The 20,566-nt window shown below is 40.3% G+C and overlaps 2 protein-coding genes across 6 annotated transcripts in view; one reads left to right on the forward strand and one right to left on the reverse strand.

Moving 5' to 3' along the window:
- Positions 1 to 299: 299 nt before the first annotated feature.
- On the reverse strand, positions 300 to 8,866 carry tmed2 (transmembrane p24 trafficking protein 2). 2 transcript variants are annotated; one of them, XM_051921098.1, is made up of 5 exons: positions 8,535 to 8,866; positions 7,024 to 7,216; positions 4,867 to 4,887; positions 2,251 to 2,358; positions 300 to 1,626 (listed from the first exon to the last, which is right to left on the reverse strand). In XM_051921098.1, exons 1-5 carry the CDS (start codon positions 8,712 to 8,714, stop codon positions 1,502 to 1,504), a joined length of 627 nt encoding a protein of 208 aa, XP_051777058.1. In that variant the 5' UTR covers positions 8,715 to 8,866; the 3' UTR covers positions 300 to 1,501. The 2 variants fall into 2 exon arrangements, with proteins under 2 accessions (XP_051777058.1, XP_028680491.1); XM_028824658.2 differs by lacking the exon at positions 4,867 to 4,887 and having other exon boundaries at positions 8,535 to 8,862.
- Positions 8,867 to 19,694: 10,828 nt separating this feature from the next.
- The window catches only part of rilpl1 (Rab interacting lysosomal protein-like 1), a 38,159-nt gene continuing 37,287 nt past the window's right edge, over positions 19,695 to 20,566 (forward strand). For all 4 annotated transcript variants that reach the window (XM_028824467.2, XM_028824468.2, XM_051921085.1 and 1 more), the window contains exon 1: positions 19,695 to 20,231. In XM_028824467.2, coding sequence (XP_028680300.2) covers positions 19,944 to 20,231 — 288 coding nt within the window. In that variant the 5' untranslated portion in view covers positions 19,695 to 19,943. The remainder of the gene's footprint in view (positions 20,232 to 20,566) is intronic.

Genomic DNA, 20,566 nt, shown 5'->3' on the forward strand with positions numbered 1-20,566 from the left:
GGGTGAGTTAGGCCAGCCTCCCAAAGCCAGTGTTCTTTTTTTCTTGTTTTTGTCTTTGGCATTCCTTTTACACCGGTGCTCAGTGGCACTGAAAGAGCATTTTATAACATTTAAGATACTCTACAAATATTCCCTTGGGTCATTATTATGAACACACCCAATCAACCCAAATTCCCCCAACTACCATTACATCAAACACTTCTATTAAACTTTAATTAAACCCCGCAGAACAGCGTCAGTTCATCAGAACACTCAAGTTTACCAATTCCTGCTCAAATATTCCAAAAAGACCACCACGCTTTTTTTCTTAAAGAATGTTTTGTTTATTTACTAAATCTGGATCATCATGACATACATCAGCATTTTTTGAATTTACATCTTTACACTTTAATCGGAGGCATTAAAGAATTTATCCAAAATATTTTTGACATTGGCATGCAGCAGTCTTCTTTTTATTGAAGGTTCTTTTTGGTTAACCTTTACTTACTGCTGCAATTTCAGGTTTCCCCTTTAGTAACAAAAAGCATACCTTGAATGTGAACACCTGTAACAAATGTTAAAATTAATTGTACAAAATTGTGTTGCTATTTGTAAAGGTTTTTATTGTTTTGAAAAGACAAAAAAGTACAAGCAACTAATTTACACCAGTTACAACATTGTCCTGATCCATACCCACACCATTAACTAATAACATCCCGCCATTAAGAGAGAAGAAAAAAAAAAAAAAAACTCCTTCCCTGATACAGAAGCCTTTTCAGATTCATACAGTATGTGCCTTGAACAGTTTCTGTAAAACTAATAACAGACAGACTGGCAGCAAACATTTAAAATGTGGCTGTATACATAAAAGCGTAACTTAAATAAACTGTGGAAAGGACCAAGTGCAGGGGGGGGCAGATGATGTTAAAAGTTTAAGTAACTTTTCGTTGTGTTTAATTACAAAAAACTGTTTGCAATATGTTCCCATCTCAAGTTAAGATGAGAAAGAGAAATCAGCGCTCCAGAACATCAGTACCATATGTGACTAAAGGCTTTTAATTAACTAGGCATGGCTTCAGGTGAACAGGCACAGATTTCAGACCTTTGCTCCTTGTTTGAACTGCTTAGTCTTTTCTTGTCAGAATACTTCAAAAATTGACTACAAGAAGAAAACTTGATTGTTGACAATTGAATTGCACCCTGCCCTTGGTTTACAAATTAATAAATAATGCACACAGCCACTTCTAACTAAAGGTGTAAGTTTGCACTAATAAGGAATTTCCAGGGATTTAAAACATATAATTTTTTTTTTTTAAAAAAAAGGAAAATATCTTTTTACTGATAATTTTGTAGCACAAGAATTAAAAAAAAAAACAAAACTTGTGAAAGAATTAAATAAAACAGTAAATGGATGCAAATCGCTTGCTAGGTTTAAACAAACCACATTTTAAACCTGTAAAAAAAAAAAACATTGTTGTGACTATTTTGGTAGACTGAAATGTGTTAGAAAATGTTTCTGTTGTTACACAACTCTCCGCACTTCAAAAAATCTTTTCAGGTAATAAATCTGTCCAAGGGTCATGGCTACTAATACAAGTGCTTCAAAGAACGACCAAAGCACCACTCTGCTGTTTGTGTTGTCATTAACTGCAAAATAAAATATGTAAATAAGTTAGAATCAAATGCAGTTCTCCAAGACACACACAAGTTCCAAGTGCATTGGCAATGACAGAAATGTACGAGTGAGATTTAAAAATAAACAAAGGAAAAGAACTCTTTGGATTAAGATGGTTGGAAAGTTGTTGGAAATTTGTTAATAGTTAAAAAGTACTAAAAAGAAAAAAAACACTAGACTTTTATTTGAAACTGAATGCAAGATTTATAATTGGTGTTTTCATACTGTGACTCTCCCAAAAGAAAATATTTAAAACTCTAACATGAAGTTACACATTTATACATATTTTTTTTTTGTCTTTGCTTGTTTCAGTCTAAACTTAATATTTATACAATCTGTAAGGAATGCTAGCACTGCTCTCTAACATTTGCTAAAAGGCAAAAGACATCAATGTCTTAATTGATCTTGAAATATATAAAGAAATATTACTCACCATTACCATAGAGTGACTTTTTTGGATGTGCGCAAATTAATTTAACTTTCACCTAACTATATTAGACATTTAAACTTCAAGAAATACTTGTCATATTTATTTAACTATTTCTTTTTATTACCACACACATGCAACCTACAAATTAAAGTGAATGCATACATACTTGCTCTGTGTATCCTCTCACGAACTTCCATATACTCCTGTTCATGTTTAACTGCTGTCATGGACACAGCAAGTTCATTGATCATCTCTTCCAGCTTGTTTTGATGTGCTGAAAATAAAGATTCAACACTGATGACCTTTATACTTCCCATCATCTACATCACTATAAAACCTAAAAAGTGTGTGTGGAGATTGCATATATAATAAGATATCACATATATTTGAAATGTACACAATGTTTATATGTATTATAATATATGTGGTGGACGGCCATATCCCATGCCCAGCCGGGACGCCCCTTCGACACATGTTCCGGGGGAGGAACCATAGCCTGTTCAATACCTCCCCCGGGACGCTTGATGGCAGCCTCCCTGGCTGACGGTGGTACCTCAGCTTCCCGCAGGGCTCCATGGGAGATGGAGTTCTCCACAGCACTGTTGGGACCTGAGGTGGCCACCAGGGGGCGCTGCATAGGGCCCTGAGCCTGGTGGACGAATCTTCAGCCCCACCCGGAAGTGCAACTGGAAACAGGTGATGAAGCACCTGGAGCACTTCCAGGTGGGCTATAAAAGGGGCCAGCAACCACCACTCAGCGGCCAGAGTCGGGTGGAGGACGACAAGGTTGCCTGGGAGGAGTGGTGGTATAGGAGAAGAAGTGTGTGGTGTACTTGGTGTTTTTGGGACTGTGTTGTGCCTGTGGGGATTACGGGGAAGACGAGCCCCACAGGTAAAGAAAATAAAAGTATATTTATTTTATATTTGTGAATCTGTGTCGGGTCAGGCGCATATATATATATATTATATATATAGTGCCTTTGTTACTATATATAGTATATATTATTATTTTTTTCTTTTATACAGGTTTTAAACTATCTGTACCTTTTACAAAAAGAAATCTGATGGCTTCTTAATTTAGGAAGCAGAATTTGTAATACTACAATCAATTAAGCTCACCATATGTTAAAGCACTGTGCAATGAGACATGCATTGAATGACATCATTTGACTGATAACACTAGTCAAAGAAATTAATAACCTTTAACAAACCATAACAAGGCCACTCGTTATTCTGGCAAAAGAATCTAAACACAAGTCATGCATGTTCACAGCAGCAATGATTTGGAGATAAAAAACAACTCATTGTTAAAAAAAAAAAAAAAAAATGTCAATGTTGGAAATGAATTGTTGTATGGGTGTAATACCAAGTCAAGGCCCAGACCTTCAGTGAGAATACGTAACATGGAACAAGAGAACATGGCCAAAAACTTCACCTTAGGAAAAGCATATTAGCAGAAGAATGAATAACACCCTTGGCTACTCCAAGTGGAAATAACTTGTTCAGTACTTAGATTTGGCAAACATTTTAGATCAAGAATACAACCATGACATATGTACCACTATTGCAATTCTGAGCATGTACGGTAAATACCAATCTGCCAGAGACATTTTAAAGTAATAAAAGAACCTGAAGAGTACCAGATAAATGGCTTGGAAAAGGGTTGAGCATGGCCTGTACTGGAAATCAAGGATTCAATTTCTTACCTGCTTTAAGACTGTCTAGAAATTCCAGGCACCAGATAGTACTGCTGGTCTGTACTTTTGTATAGAGCCTAAGATGTACCTACGTTGTAGCCCGACACACACCTCTTCAAAAATGTGCCTATTTGTTGCGTTGCCATGAACCCTACACAGACCCCCTATGACACTGATTGGCCAGATTGATATCTACACATTTCTTAAAACTCCATTCAGTTCATTTTCCTGTTTTTAAGTCGCAGAATCTATGAAAAATTGGATAAATGTGATGGACAAATATGTTTGTCTATAGAAGGAAATTTTTAACAAGAGGAGGTCCTGGAAGACAAAAATGCCTGCATTTTAACAGATCTTTAACTTTTTTTATGTGCTACAAACACTGGCATCTAGCATACAGGAATATAAATTGCTTTCAATGACACAGCCTCCGCACCTAGCAATGGCATAGGCTCAACACAGAAGTATAAACCAGCCTTTAGAAAGCCTGACAGGAGCAACTCTCAAGTATTTAACACAACAAGCCTGACCGAGAGAGAGAGAGAGATATTTGGGAGCATGCAATGGTTACAGCACGTTGCCACACCCACCACACGACGGACCGCCCGGATTGGGATCCGACTAGGAAAGGGTGATATAAAATGAAAGACCTAAAGTATTGCACGCAACACTTCTAGAAATTCTCCCACCAATTTGACTCCAAGGAGGGCATCCTGAACTACAAATCAAATTGACTGAATTAACTGACTACTGGGCAGCTTTGGACGTAAAGTGCAGTAAGTTAAATCACGTTAATATCAATGTAAATTAACAGGCAGTTGCAATATGATGTACAAACTTATATAAGCGAGCATGCATATTATTTTATTGTCACCCCAAACAAGGCTTTTCTGTACACAGTAACAAAATTAGTACGATATCACATATATTTGAAATGCAATACATACACTGTGTGCATTAGCACCTCAGTACAAAGGCCAAAACAGGCCAAAAATAAAAAAAAAGGGCATTTGCAGGTTTAAAACAAATAAACATCCTCAGCAACACTGTGATTATTTTAATCAAACAAGTCAGGATGAACGTACCATCCCAGGTATCACCACCACCTGAGAGGGGAAGGAAAATGAAGAAAAATGAAAATGAACAAAGAAGTGTAATATAAAGAAGAGCAAACAAAAAAAAAAAATCATAAAATTGTGTGATCTTAATGTGAACTGCTTTCATCATTCATGCACATCCATAGGATAGCAAATAGCAGCAAAATACTGCCATCTTTAATTTGTAACAAAAACAGTTGGAATGACTCAAACAGAGGATGCAATGCCATCCATCAATTTCACTGGACAGAACCACATTAAACCTAACAGTATAATTACTTGCAAAGGACTGGAAGCGTCCGAGTAAACAAATAGTAAGGTAGATATAAATAAAAAAAATTAACAGTCACTTAAAGAGTAATACTTGCAAATGCTTTGGAAATAAAAAAAGCCATTAGTACATACAGTATATGAACTTCTTTTATGTTTAAAATAAAATGCAGACATATAATCAACAAAACAAAATTTGATTTCTGAAGTTGGAATCCAGTGTCTAATATTCAAATGAACCTGCTTTTAAACTACAAGAGCCTTATCCTCAGACATTGATAAAACAGAATACAACACGGACGATACTGTTAACAGGCAATACCCCTGATATTGCAAAAACTAGCATGACAGAAAAGTGCACATACCACGTAAACAGATTTATACAACTGCTATGTACGTTGCTTCTTTAGGAGACAAAAAAAAAAAAATCTTCAGAAGAAGTTCTCTGGATGCAATTGTAACCTTTTTTTGGTAATACAATGAAGCCATAAATAAAAAAAGACAATGTAACAAATGAAATTTGAGTCAACTTGCACCTGCTTAGCTAGTTATGGAGAGAAAAGTCTGAACCACTTCCTCACAGCTACTACTGTTAACTGCTGTCAACCAAGGGTAAACCCAGTGATTAAGCTAATATTAATAGTTAATACGTTACCAATCTAGGAGAAATTTAAATGCTGTGATGTTCTTGTTGATTGCACCCTTTGAAACATAATCATATATTATATATCTTCATATTCATAAATGTGTGAGATTTTAAGTATGGAATACACGTAGCATTAATTTTCAGTGACCTGCATATTGGATATAAATTTTCATCTTTAGAACAACTATGTTCTAAACAGCATCTTACAATTAAACATTTTTTTCTACTACATGAAACTTAGAGATTTGTGACAAAAAAATTAATTAGTTAACTAATATATGCTGTGTAAGCTTCAGTTTTTAGTTTATAAACAGACATTGCAGGTATCTCAAAACTATATCAATGCTCACAGTACAATATCCCCTTCAAAAGTCTGAAAGCAATGACATCACAACTTTTCTATCACATTTTCCGAAAATAAATGGACATCAATTTTAAACAAAATACAGTATTCTCAGTATGTGTGGATCGTGGTCTAATTCAGCCCAAAATTGCTCACTTTTTTCTAAACCTATACAGTACTGAGAAAACGTACTAAGGACAATAGGGACAAAATTGTAATTGGGACATAGTTGGTCTGACACCTGCCTCTCTGGGTCTTATGCTTTGGTAATGTCTTCTGCCTAAACCCTAAAACAATAAAACATTTGTTTATCTATTAGACTTCTAAGAATTTACAATAATAAACCCTAAACAATTTACAGTTTTATTTAGAGAGACATTTGATTGGACTTGCTTGATTATCATTAGTTTCACCAATCGTTAACTTTAAATGCAATTTCCATTTGATAAAAACAATTGCTCAGCCTACATATTAGAAAATATTGTAATGTGTCATCTTGCATGGCTCAATTCTTCTGTAAAAATACTGCAAGCATTTACACGGTCACTTTATGTGTTGATGTAATTATTATTCCCAAGTGTGCAGTAAACGTCTTACTTGCATGAGCTAATCAACATGTAATATTTCACTACTATCCAGCACCATGATTATAAAGTATTAAGTGGAAACAACTCAAGATTCTGCACATGTCCCATATTACTCCTTTAGTTGAGCTGAGCCTGCAACATCATCTTTATCTACTAATAGAGAAAATTAAGTAAACCAATTTCCATCTTATTTCCAACACAAAATATCATCAACAATAATTTTGTTCTCCCACTGTCAACGGTCAAATGACACTTCAATTATAAAGGTTCACTAAATTAAAAACAATTTTTAATCTCACCTTCTGTCTCCATATCTTGCCCTTTGGGAGCTTCTCCAATGTCAATTGTAAACATGACAATCTTGGGAGTCATTGTAGACATTTTGTTACTAAAACAAAATTTATAAGTTCCATCCATGTGGGCAGCGACTGAATATTTCCCACTGGATTCTCTGTCTCCTTTATAAATCTGTTTACCGTCTGGTCCAGTGATCTAAGAAGAATTACAAAAAAAAAAAATCAGTTGATTTTTTTATTATTCATGCATATTTATTATTGAATAGAATGGGAAAATAAACACTTCTCTTACTTGATTCTGCATGATTTCTCGAAAATGAAATTTTGAGTACTAAGCAACATATGTTTTAGTTCCAGTTATTTGAACATTACAATTTAGGAAAAATTGAGCAAATCTGTAGATGCCATGCCACTGACAGAGTAGATGAATGAAGATAACAAACCAATTTGTTAAAAACACTGTAATACACAATTTTTTTAAATGGGTGAAGAGAGAGAAATTATTTATGGTGCATAATTTGAACAGTTTTTAACATTATATTCCACAGTCATGCATGTCATATAGTCCAGTACCTTCAATTCCAACAATATTTTTCTAATAAAGCTGCCAACAAATTCTAGCAGTGAAAATGAAGGCCAGTTAGGTAAAGCGCACCCTTGTGCTACTGGTAAAGCCAAGTAGGATAAAGAATATTCCCAGTGCAAGAAATACCCAGCAGAGTTGAAGAGCTCTGTGAATACATGGATGGATAGTGATATTCAAGTACTAATTCTTATTCAAAAAATTATTTATCGGGACTAACAATGCTTCTAAAATGGCAAGTAACTAGAAACAAGCATGACCTGTGGCACAATGCAAACTGCAGGGTTTTAGAGGCTCAAACAGTAAATGCTGCCGATCCCGGAAGACACTGCGATCTACAAAGCTGGCAGGACCTGATCGAACACCCGAGGTGAATGGAGTAGCCTTTAGCTAGCTTGTCACTTCATCTGTCCCCGTCACAGCTGTGTATACCAGTACGGTCTTTTGACAGATTCGCAGTGATGATCACAAAAGCAGGCATTATACAGGTACACTTAACAAGGTATACCGTTCATCTGCCTTTTCTTGTGCACTGATACTCGTTGCCACCACGTATAATGAACGAAACGTCTGAGTTAACACTGAAGGGTCACGACAGAGAAATCCAGTAAGGATCTTTACAAACCAGAGATCTAAACGGACACTGTGGTTGCATTCCTCGTGCTTTTACACTCTTCTCTATCTATCACACTTAATAAAATAACAGGAATGCAGTAGGTTAGTTAGTTAGTGAGCACGCTAGTAAGACACAAGGCGGTGCTCGTCGCCTCTGACATGATGTTCCGGTCTCACAGACGACTGCCGAGTCCTACACAACTAACACAAAAGTAGCACGGAAGAGGCCTGCTGGGGAAATTGTTGCTCAGTTCCGACCGAGCGGAACAATACCTGTGCTAACAGAGGTTAATCCACAACTACCCCGCGGCCTCACCTCTACGTCGATGTCGAGGAAGCCTCCCTCGGCCACTTCAAACATGAGGCCCATTTTGGTACCAGAGTTGACCCGCTCAAAGAAGCACTCCTCTGCGTGCGCGTCTATGCTGACAAAGTAACCGGAGGCCGTGGCACTGAAGAGAGCTAAGAAGGAGAGCAGCTCCGACAGGGTGAACATCTTCCTCGTCGTCGTCTTCTTCTTCTTCACCAACAACAACGCTACTTCTGTTGCTAAAAAGGGGGGACTGACTGGCACACGGGCATAGGAAAACCAAACGTCGGCCAACCGCCCGGAGAAAGGAGGTGGAGTCAGGGCTAAGCAGACGAGGACTACACCGAGCAGTGCCACGTAACGACTTAAACGGGAAGGCAGAAGGGACAAACTGCACCGCTCGACCTGTCGGGCTTGGAAAAGGGGAGCTGGAACAGAGGCGGCTCTTTGAGCCTGTGCAAGCACTTCAAATGTGAGGACAATAAAAGCAAATCAAGTGTGCTCTCGTCACACGTGGGAGGCACGCAGATGTCATTTACCGAAATATAAATGAATATAAATGTCATGGTACAATGTTATCAGATGTCATTTACTAACATACAGTGCATCCGGAAAGTATTCACAGCGCATCACTGTTTCCACATTTTGTTATGTTACAGCCTTATTCCAAAATGGATTAAATTCATTTTTTTCCTCAGAATTCTACACACAACACCCCATAATGACAACGTGAAAAAAGTTTACTTGAGATTTTTGCAAATTTATTAAAAATAAAAAAATTGAGATTCCAAATGTACATAAGTATTCACAGCCTTTGCCATGAAGCTCAAAACTGAGCTCATGTGCATCCTGTGTTCCCCTGATCATCCTTGAGATGTTTCTGCAGCTTAAGTGGAGTCCACCTGTGGTAAATTCAGGTGATTGGACATGATTTGGAAAGGCACACACCTGTCTATATAAGGTCCCACAGTTGACAGTTCATGTCAGAGCACAAACCAAGCATGAAGTCAAAGGAATTGTCTGTAGACCTCTGAGACAGGATTCTGCTGCTTTGAAGGTCCCAATGAGCACAGTGGCCTCCATCATCCGTAAGTGGAAGAAGTTCGAAACCACCAGGACTCTTCCTAGAGCCGGCCAGCCATCTAAACTGAGCGATCGGGGGAGAAGGGCCTTAGTCAGGGAGGTGACCAAGAACCCGATGGTCACTCTGTCAGAGCTGCAGAGGTCCTCTGTGGAGAGAGGAGAACCTTCCAGAAGGACAACCATCTCTGCAGCAATCCACCAATCAGGCCTGTATGGTAGAGTGGCCAGACGGAAGCCACTCCTTAGTAAAAGGCACATGGCAGCCCGCCTGGAGTTTGCCAAAAGGCACCTGAAGGGCTCTCAGACCATGAGAAAGAAAGATTGAACTCTTTGGTGTGAATGCCAGGCGTCACGTTTGGAGGAAACCAGGCACCGCTCATCACCAGGACAATACCATCCCTACAGTGAAGCATGGTGGTGGCAGCATCATGCTGTGGGGATGTTTTTCAGCGGCAGGGACTGGGAGACTAGTCAGGATAAAGGGAAAGATGACTGCAGCAATGTACAGAGACATCCTGGATGAAAACCTGCTCCAGAGCACTCTTGACCTCAGACTGGGGCGACGGTTCATCTTTCAGCAGGACAACAACCCTAAGCACACAGCCAAGATATCAAAGGAGTGGCTTCAGGACAACTCTGTGAATGTCCTTGAGTGGCTCAGCCAGAGCACAGACTTGAATCCGATTGAACATCTCTGGAGAGATCTTAAAATGGCTGTGCACCGACGCTTCCCATCCAACCTGATGGAGCTTGGGAGGTGCTGCAAAGAGGAATGGGCGAAACTGGCCAAGGATAGGTGTGCCAAGCTTGTGACATCATATTCAACAAGACTTGAGGCTGGAATTGCTGCCAAAGGTGCATCGACAAAGTATTGAGCAAAGGCTGTGAATACTTATGTATATGTGATTTCTCAGTTTTTTTATTTTTAATAAATTTGCAAAAACCTCAAGTAAACTTTTTTCACGTTGTCATTATGGGGTGTTGTGTGTAGAATTCTGAGGAAAAAAATGAATTTAATCCATTTTGGAATAAGGCTGTAACATAACAAAATGTGGAAAAAGTGATGCGCTGTGAATACTTTCCGGATGCACTGTATAAACATATTAGTCTGGTTGTCATGTCCTATTGTTAACAAATGCACCAAATCCAAGTGTGTTGTGGAGCCTATCCCAGTAGCAGAATGTGTATCGAAATTTCTTTGAGTCAGATGTTTGTGATAGTTTAATGAATTTTTTCTCTCTCCTAAATTACGCTTTTTGTTTGCCTTCTTTCTGCTGCCAACTTAAAGAGTGATTAGTAACTGCCGATGTGTATTATAGCTTGGTAATGAATGCCTCACAGTCCCATCTTTATGCACAGCACCATGTTACATCTGCTTTAGTTACCTGTTGAAATCTCAGTTTTCAAATGCAGAATGTGCTGTGCATACTTCAAGATCCTCCAGTCACTCAGCCTTTATTGGAGATAATGACATCTACGAAGAGAGCTATACAAATAAACTCTATGTAGAAAATAAGCAGCTAAAACTGCTAATTATATTAAAGGTACACCTCCCAGTTATGTGCCTTTACATACAGTATAACATATTAAAAATGACACACATTCAAAATTTAAATCATAAATGAAGAATACTAAAAAACCTGAAATTATTTTAATTATCCAAAATTCACTGCCTGATACCTTGTCAATTGTGCTGCATATGCTTGTACTATCGCGCATAGTAAAAAGTACCACAAACAGTAAAATAAAGACCATATAATACAGTGGGACAGGATTCAGCTTCAACAGATAAACAATGAAGGACCATACATGGATTGACAGTGACAGATCCATCTTATACCGGATATGGACGCAGGGCGCTGGGCACATCGAGACGCACGCGCACTGCTGCACTGCAGCGCATCACACGGCGTAAACCGGATATGGACGCGGGTTCGCAGGGCTGAACTTGCTGTGCTCCACTCTGCCAGCGGTCGGTGTCAGCAAAGGCAACGGAATCACGTCTCCACAAAACGAGACCGCTTTACTACAGATATGCGTATGTAATTAAATGACATTTCCCCAGACGCACCCACCCTCCATGATATGTCATCCATCCAGATATCGGACGGAACAGAAACTGATTGCCATTCTTGGATATCCGATTCACTGGCGAATCGCGGGCTTACTAGTGTAGAGAACTGATTAACAAGACCTGTAGATGGTTCTGATTCTGAGAGGTGTAGAACTCCCCGGTATTATCTGGACACTTAATTAGCATAGACACATCAATAGTTTGATTAAAATTTAGATATTCTTACTTAATTCTTGCCTTGAAATAAAGATTGAACAACAAAATCTGATTTGTCACTGCATCTCCTGAGGGAAAAATATGTAAGTGCCTTTAACCTATATATTCATTTATCTATATCTTTTATCTATATATTCAGACTACTATTTCAACCATAGCAGTCATCTGTTCCTTCCATGAACTCCATGATGATTCTTTTATAACTGAAAATCTGATCTCTTAAAAATATCCAAAATATATTTATAATGTTTTGATAAGGGCGGCATGGTGACTCACAGTTAGGAGACCTGGGTTCGCTTCCCAGGTCCTCCCTGCATGGAGTTTGCATGTTCTCCCCGTGTCTGCGTGGGTTTCCTCCCACAGTCCAAAGACATGCAAGTCAGGTGCATTGGTGATCCAAAATTGTCCTTAGTGTGTGCTTGGTGTGTGGGTGTGTGTGCCCTGCCCGGGGTTTGTTTCCTGCCTTGCACCCTGTGTTGGCTGGGATTGGCTCCAGCAGACCCCCGTGAGCCTGTAGTTAGGATATAGCGGGTTGGATAATGGACAGATGTTTTGATAAAGTACATCAAATCAGTGTATTCTACCAGTATACTGACTGGAAATAAATGAATGGATGAATGCACATGTCATTGTACTGTAAAGAAACCCCACAGATACAGTAAGAATGGTTAAAAGAGGTACATTAAGTACAAGTTACCAAATAAAAGCCAAGATATGTTAAAGAGGATACAAATCATACTGGTAGAATACACTGATTTGATGTACTTTATCAAAACATCTGTCCATTATCCAACCCGCTATATCCTAACTACAGGCTCACGGGGGTCTGCTGGAGCCAATCCCAGCCAACACAGGGTGCAAGGCAGGAAACAAACCCTGGGCAGGGTGCCAGCCCACCGCAGTCATTTATTACCAGATGAACTAAATTCACTTCAAGGGCCTGGGGTCAGAAACAATGATGGTAGCATTTGGCATAATGCAGGAACCAGTACTGGACAAAGTGCTAGTTCAGTGCAGAGGAGTTCCATGCACAATGGACCAATTCAGGGTGACATACTAACTGAACGGGTACATCATAAGTATGTGGGAGAGAACAGTGAGTATTTAATGAAAAACCCATGCGAATAGGGTGCGAACATGCAGACACTGACCCAGAGCTCCGGAGCTGTACAGCATCCTTGTGACACTCTGTCCTCCAATATTTACAAAAAGTCTCTCAAATTAATTTCTAAAGAATCTGACTCTTTCATAAGTCTACAAAGTCTAATAATTATGCTTTCTAAAAATGAGAATTTTAATCCAAAAGATAATACCAAAGAAATTGTGGTTACCGTCAGCAAAGACAGAATTTGTCATTTTCCCATTACTGATGATGTTGCGGTTGAAATAGTTAACAGTTTCCAGTTCTTGAAAGTTACAACCACTTATGATGCTTTCTGGATTTAATACGTTTGAGCTCAGCCAAAAGAAAGTACTGCAGTCCCGATACTCTGTGGGAATGGCAGTCTATTAATCACTGCAGCCCTGGTAAAATTATTTGCTTTACTACTGAAAGTACAATCATTGCTTGCATCAAAAATTAATTTGGAAGCACATCAGTTCATAACTTCAAGGTCATTCATTATTGTATCTTTATGGCCATTAAAAACAGAACAGTGAATGTATTATATTTGACAATCATATCAACTATTGTCAACTGAGTCATTGTCTGTAAAACCAACAATACTGTAGTATCAAGAGCCAAGCCTTTTGATTCAACGACAGCTTGTACCGATCATCTGACAATATGTATTTTGCACTTTCTGTTCAGGCAGACATGCAGTACATGACGTCCTGTGTGTGTTGCGTTACACTAATAATCCTGATACCAATTTTTCTTAAGAGCGTTTTTAACATATTTTGCAAATAAATAAATATTTCTTCACTCAGGGGTGTTTAGCATTTTGTAACCCGTGTATACAGTAAAAAAAGTAGGCAGTTTTTAAACATTTGTTTTTAAAATCATTACATAAGCATATCGCATATTATATTCAATTGGACCACCGCTGCTACTGGTTTTGGTTAAAAGGATTTCTTAGTTTAAGGACAATTTCTGCCTTTATGTCAACTTTAAGTTTAATGAGAATTATTCTTTTAGCAAATGTCACCTTGTTTTTAAGTGCTTTCACCTGTCATTTTAACATTTTACATCAAAGTGATACACTTTGGCACATCATTAGTAACGGTACCTGGGGCTGGCAGGTGTGTCCGGTCTTTCAACATCAGACTCCCTCACCCAGATGACCCAACCCGGAGTGACCAGTTCCATGTAGCATGTGACCACAAATCGCCCTCCTAATACACAGTCATCTAGAGGCTTTCTCTGCTGCCTCTGTCGTGTCCTTGATAGCCTGTAATACATAGGAGGCTGAAGATGTTGCACAGAGATTGATCTCCACAGCCTCTGCCAACCACTTCAATGGGCCTACGCCATGCACACCTCTTCCACCTACAGCACTCCTCCACCAAGTCTGTATACTTGGCTTCTCCATTTGGCTGGATTCCTTCATCAGTTCCTCCCCAGGAACCATGAGCTCCACCAATGCCACCTACACTAATGTGTACAGCATGATTTCTATTCTTGTGGAGGTCTCTATGATGTTCTCCAGGAAGGAGGGCTGTTTCCCCAGGTCCTTCTTCATTTGCCAATCAGAAGCTGTTTTCTAAGTAGCCCTGCTGCTGCTGTTATTTCAGGTTTGGGCTTGTCTCCTCCTCTGCTGAATGTGATGTGCTTCCTTTCTGGTGGCAGGTACTTAGCCTGGGCCATAGCACTATAGAATGCCTCAGCAATCACCTTCAGCACCTAGTCATTGAGCCAATGATAGCAACCTTCACCTAATGCTTTAAGGCAACAGCTGAGGATATGCTCTAGTGTTCCCCATCCTAAATAGTTTGTTTTAGGCTGGGCACTTAAAAAGCACATGCTGACAATTATTATAATTGTAATGTGCTCATATTAAGAATGTGAAGATTGCATATCACAAATGGTGGGAAGCACGGTGGCTTAGTAGATAGTGTGGGTACTTCAAAACTCCAAGAGACTTGGTATGAATCCTAGCCTACTCAATGTTTGTGTGGAATTTGCCTTCCTTTGCTTTTTCTTCTGAAGACTCCACTTTTCTTCTTCCCATATCCCAAGGTCTTGCAGAGGTAGATTGACATCTGACTTTAAACTAGCACACAGTATGAATGTAAGATTGCCTTTTAAAGAAAAAGCACCCTATTTGTGCTTGGTTTCTACCCTTTGTCTAACGATTCTTGAAAAGGTTGGATTGCATCTTGTGTTTTACTGTTGAGGGTTGTGGCAGAAGCAGGGCTAGCAGGACAATCCAGACTTCCCTGTCACCAGCTACAGATTCCAGCTATTGCTGGGAAATTCCCAGGCATTCCCAAACCAGCCGAGAGATATAATCCGTCCAGTGCATCCTGGGTCTGCTGTATGGTCTCTACCCATTGGGACACATCCGGAGCAGCTCTGCAGGAGCCACCCAGGGTGGGCATCCATATAACATGCCCAAACCACCTCAGATGGCTCCTCTGAATCCAGAGGAGCAGCAACTCTTCTGTGAGGGTTTCACAAAATTGCTCAGCTTATCACCTAATCACCAGGGGCCTCATGCATAACACCGTGCATAGAATTCGCACTATAACATGACGTAAGCACAAAAGTGGAAATGTTTGTACGCACAAAAAAATCCAGATGCAGGAATCTGTGTGTACGCAAACTTCCACATTCTTCCGTTACATAAATCCCGATCAGTGTGAAAAGTAACGCACGTGCACGCGCCTGTTGTCCGGCCCCAACTCTTCCCAGAATTACACCTCTTTGAATATGCAAATCAATATAAATAGCCCTTAAGCTCAGCCTTCTGTGAAAAGACAATGGCAAAAGCACAGGGAAAATAGAAGAATTTCAGTGAATACCAAATGGAGGCAAGGAAAAACGTACTATTTGTTGGTTTATACAGTGTTATAATCAACAAAAGGAAGTTGATCGAGTGACATAGCGTGTCAGAGAAACTCGAAAGCTCAAGTTCACAGAGTCGCACAGTGCCTGAAATAAAAAAGAATTTGTCACATATCAAAGTCGCCGTGAAAGGCAAGTCATAACCCACCGTCTGAGTGTCACATGAAAGCTTATTAGGGTACAGAGAAAGAAAAAAGGCGCACAGTGGGAAAAAAACACGAAATGTCAACTTTAATCTCGAAATTTCCACTTTAATCATGTAGTTTATTTTCTCATTAAAGTAGAACATCATAAACTTCATCCTAAATCTTTTAATTTACTAGTTTCTCAGTCCCATCGTAACTAAAGTAACACATTAAATGCTTTGTTTAGTATTTGATCTTCTATGTGCTCTATGTGTGTGAATCACTACGTGCTTCCAGGCTTTCTCTTCCTCCAACAGGACACCGAATCCATTACATTCGTGATATTACAGCTCTCTGAATAATTAAAATACTGAGATGTATACGTGATATCACTTTCATGAAGATAGGAGTTAAAGCATGTTATTAAACATGGGAAAACGGTGGCGCAGTGATTGTTCATGTCTCACGCTAGATGCTTGCTGCGCCATGCGCAACCTTTGATGAAACACTTTATTGTAGCAGCACTGTCTCTTTCAAACGTACTAACCTCCAATTCCTGTCCTTACTTTTCTTTCTCCAAATACCCAATTGCCACACAATCAGCTCTGTAATAGATGTGAAGCCATCTGTAAGCTTAGAATGGCGATTCTTCAAAACTTTTAAGGAACATTGAAATAACTTCGTAGTACATGTTTAATTATTCTATCCATCTATCCTTCCAGTGTTCCGTCAGCACCAGCAAGAATACAGCATGAGGCAGAAACAATCTGTGAACAGAGTGCTAGTGGCTCGCTAGTGCTGCGGCACCGTGTAGTTAAAGTTAAAGTTTTATCTGTATAATATAATAAGCATATTTTGCTGCATTTCATCTTAAAAATGATATCGTCATCATATGTAAATACACACTTTATAAAGTGGCTCAGGTTGTGCAATATTATAACTGTATTGTAAGTTTAGAGTGAGGTAATTGTACTTATAAGTACAAACAGTTCTACAAGGAGCACTTGATGGACTGATTGAATGCGTTTAGAGTTCCTGGGATGAAACTGTTTCTGAACTGCGAGGTCTGTACAGGAAAGTCTCTGAAGCGTTTGCCGTATGAGAGCAGTTCAATAGGCAGCATGGCTCAGGCAGCGTGTGCTTGATGCTGTATACTGATAATTCTCTTTCTGATCAGCTGCTGTACAGCTGTGATTCACACTCAGATACAGTGATATAAATACTCCAAGTGGTGCAGTGAGAGTAATATAGAAAAAGATGATCCAATGTGGCAACACCTAACGGGAGCAGGTGAAAGAAGAAGAAGAAGGTGCAGTGAGAGTAACAACGCTGATGCAGCTATGGTATTTGGAATAGTTTGACTATTCTGTGGACCATTTTATTGTTACAGGTTAATTACAGATGCATTAAACTAATAAACAATATGTGGTGTGAAAGGCGCTATATAGGCAGAGGCACATGCTTAAATAAAACACACTTTTATTTTTCTTCAGCCGTGGGGCATGCCTTCCCCGTGTCCCACAGGCCCAACACAGTCCCAAAAGTACTTAAATGTAGCACACCAAACAACACTTTCCTTCCACTTTGGCACCACCACTCCTCCCAGGCAACCTCGTCCTCTTCCTCCCGATTCCGGCCCCCGAGTGGTGGTGGCTGGCCTTTTTTATACCCCACCCGGAAGCATTCCAGGTGCTTGATCACCTGGCCCTAATTGCATTTCCGGGTGGGGCTGAAAATTTGACCAGCCGGGCTGCAGGCTCCATGCAGCTCCCCCTGGCGGCCATCCGAGCCCCCAACCAGGCTGTGGAGGACTCCATCTCCCATGGAGCCATGCGCCAGGCTGGGGAATCATCGTCTGCCAGGGAGGCTGCCACCAAGCGTCCCGGGGGAGGTATTGAGCTGTCCATGGTAGCTCCCCCGGAACAGATGCAGTAGGGGCGTCCCTGTCGGGCATGGTACCCGGCTGTCCATTACAGCGGTTAATTTCAGTGTATTTATAAAGCTGCGTCAGGGATGTGGATGTAAAAAAGAAAGGGTAACCACACAGGAACAGTAGGACTGCTTTGATGCTGGGTGCAAAACCGAGCGGAGAACTTGCGTACAACAGGGTATGAGCTACCATGGAAATGTGCGTGGCTTTAGGCCAAGTTTAGGTTTTATACATCTCGATTTGAACATGAAAACGTTCTTACACAACATTTTTGTGCGTACGTACTGTTTATACATGGGAGCTCAGGTTAGGTTATTAGGGCCCAGGGCCCAGCTGCCCTGCAAAGAAACCTCATTTCTGCTGCTCATACTTGAAATCTCATTGTTTCAGTAATGCCTCACTATGACCATTGGTGAGGACAACTAGTAAACCGAGGCCTTTGTATTTAGACTCCACTCCCACTACACCATCACTGACCAGTACAAAGCCCACAAAATAGCTGCCACAGCTACAATCAGCGTGTTGATTTCATACTTCTTGTTCACAACCTGCAAGATGAATTGTGACCGGCGGATATGATGCCAGTTTAGTGTTGGGCATAGGCCCTGACTGGACCTGGCAATGAAAAGGTTTCAGTCCCTTTCAACCTTGATTTGGACAAGAAGGTTCGTATTTAGTAACTGATGGAGAGAAGGACATTACAGATGAGAAAGAAAAAAAATTGAAAATAATTTTTGATGTAGCTGTCAAATAAAAAAATACAAACATTTGCTGGTTTATAATAAGACAAAATAGTCTCATGTGGCTTTGGATAGACGTTAAGAATAAACTATGATCATATTTAAAGCATAACATATGGTTAATGCCAGATGCATGTGGTCATGATGAATATTACCTGGGATGAAGCAGCAGAGTTGGTTTGAAAGCAGCAAACGTGAAGATGTGTTAGCAAATGAAAGAGTAAGTTCCAGTGGAAATACAGTACTAGTACTCCATGAAGAGAAGCTGCTCCTTAAACCTCAGTTCCTGAGTATAAAACAATAGGCCGAAAAGTCGAAGGAAGCGTCATTTGGTGTTTCTGGAGTACCATCAACATTTAAAACATTTAAGAGATAACCAGAATAACCAAGATAAGGTTGGATTCTGTTGAATAAAACTTTGATTGAAACCAATGCCAACAACCATTAACTGAGGCTGGCATGACTATATCGCAGTTAAACTTAGAAAAGCTTAACATGCCTGAATGAAAGCAGTAAAGTGTTACTAGCCAAAATATTTTTAAAGAACCAATAATGAATATTTGTAGTAAGAACGTCTAAGAATAGTACACACATTAATGAACAACATTCATGGAATTGAGAAAGGATAATCAGTAGAAATAAATAATGAGCTTTAGCCGCACTAAATCTGCGCACCTATACTGCCGGTGTACGACTTCATCCATTTAGAAGTTCGTAGTGAAGTTCTTGCCCTATTAAAACTAATCACTTGGGGTTAATACAAACTGAAGAATATGATTTCCCATAGAAGTATCACCTAATATTTCACAATGTTGGCAGAGAATTATGTTTTTTCTTAAATCACATGAGCTTTTCTAAATTGCGACTTGGACGGACAGCCAGCCAGCTAGCCGACTTTTAATTTTGGCGCGCGGACTTCGCCCGGAGGTCTCCCGCCCCCGCGCGCGCGCGTGCACGCCACCCGCGCCTGTGACATGCGCAGTGCGCGAGTGCCGAGCTCGAGCCTGGTGCCTCACTTTCGGGAGGGTTATGGGGCGTCGCAACTGTACACTCCAGTGAGCTGAATCGCATTAATGTCACAATGGCAGCTCGAGTGGAAAAGAGTGGGACAGACAAAGTCGCCTAAACTGTTCAGCTTCGGAAGACATTAGTAGCTTACTCCCATAAGGAGATCGCGGAGTGGCGGCTCAGGACAGGACTGGACAGGACAGGACAGGGCAGGACAGGACAGGCGGCCAGTTATGGAGGACCTGGGATCGGCCCTGCACAAGAACGCGGCGGAGTTGACGGTCATGGACGTGTACGATATCGCGGCTGTGGTGGGACAGGAATTCGAGCGCATCCTCGACCAGTACGGCTGCGAAGCGTTATCGAGGTTAATGCCCAAGGTGGTGAGGGTGCTGGAGATCTTGGAGGTCCTGGTGAGCAGAAACAGTATGAGCCCCGAGACTGAGGAGTTGAGGCTGGAGCTGGACCGGCTGCGCCTGGAGAGGATGGACCGCCTGGAGAAAGAGAAGAAGCACCAGAAGGTACTGGGGAGTGCTTAAAAATACGGGTGTCCCTGAAATAAAACATAATTGGGAGACGTACTGTTAACGGAAAGAGTTCCCTAGGAAATTGGCAAGATAATTTAAATGCGGCATGTCTGGAAAGTAGCTTAGAGGAATGAGATACAGTGGTCCCTATAGCAATGGGGGGTTGTGTGGCTTAGATAACAGTGGAGCAATAATCATAATTAGGAGACAAATATGTTTCAGGGGTGACTCCAGTAACAGGATAACTTGGGGGGTCCTTCTTGTCCAAGCTGGAGAGCAATCTTGCATCAAAAGTGGTTGGTGGCAAGAAATCCCAGGAGGGGAAAAAT

This window comes from Erpetoichthys calabaricus, chromosome 18 (assembly GCF_900747795.2).
Source record: "Erpetoichthys calabaricus chromosome 18, fErpCal1.3, whole genome shotgun sequence".
NCBI lineage: Eukaryota > Metazoa > Chordata > Cladistia > Polypteriformes > Polypteridae > Erpetoichthys > Erpetoichthys calabaricus.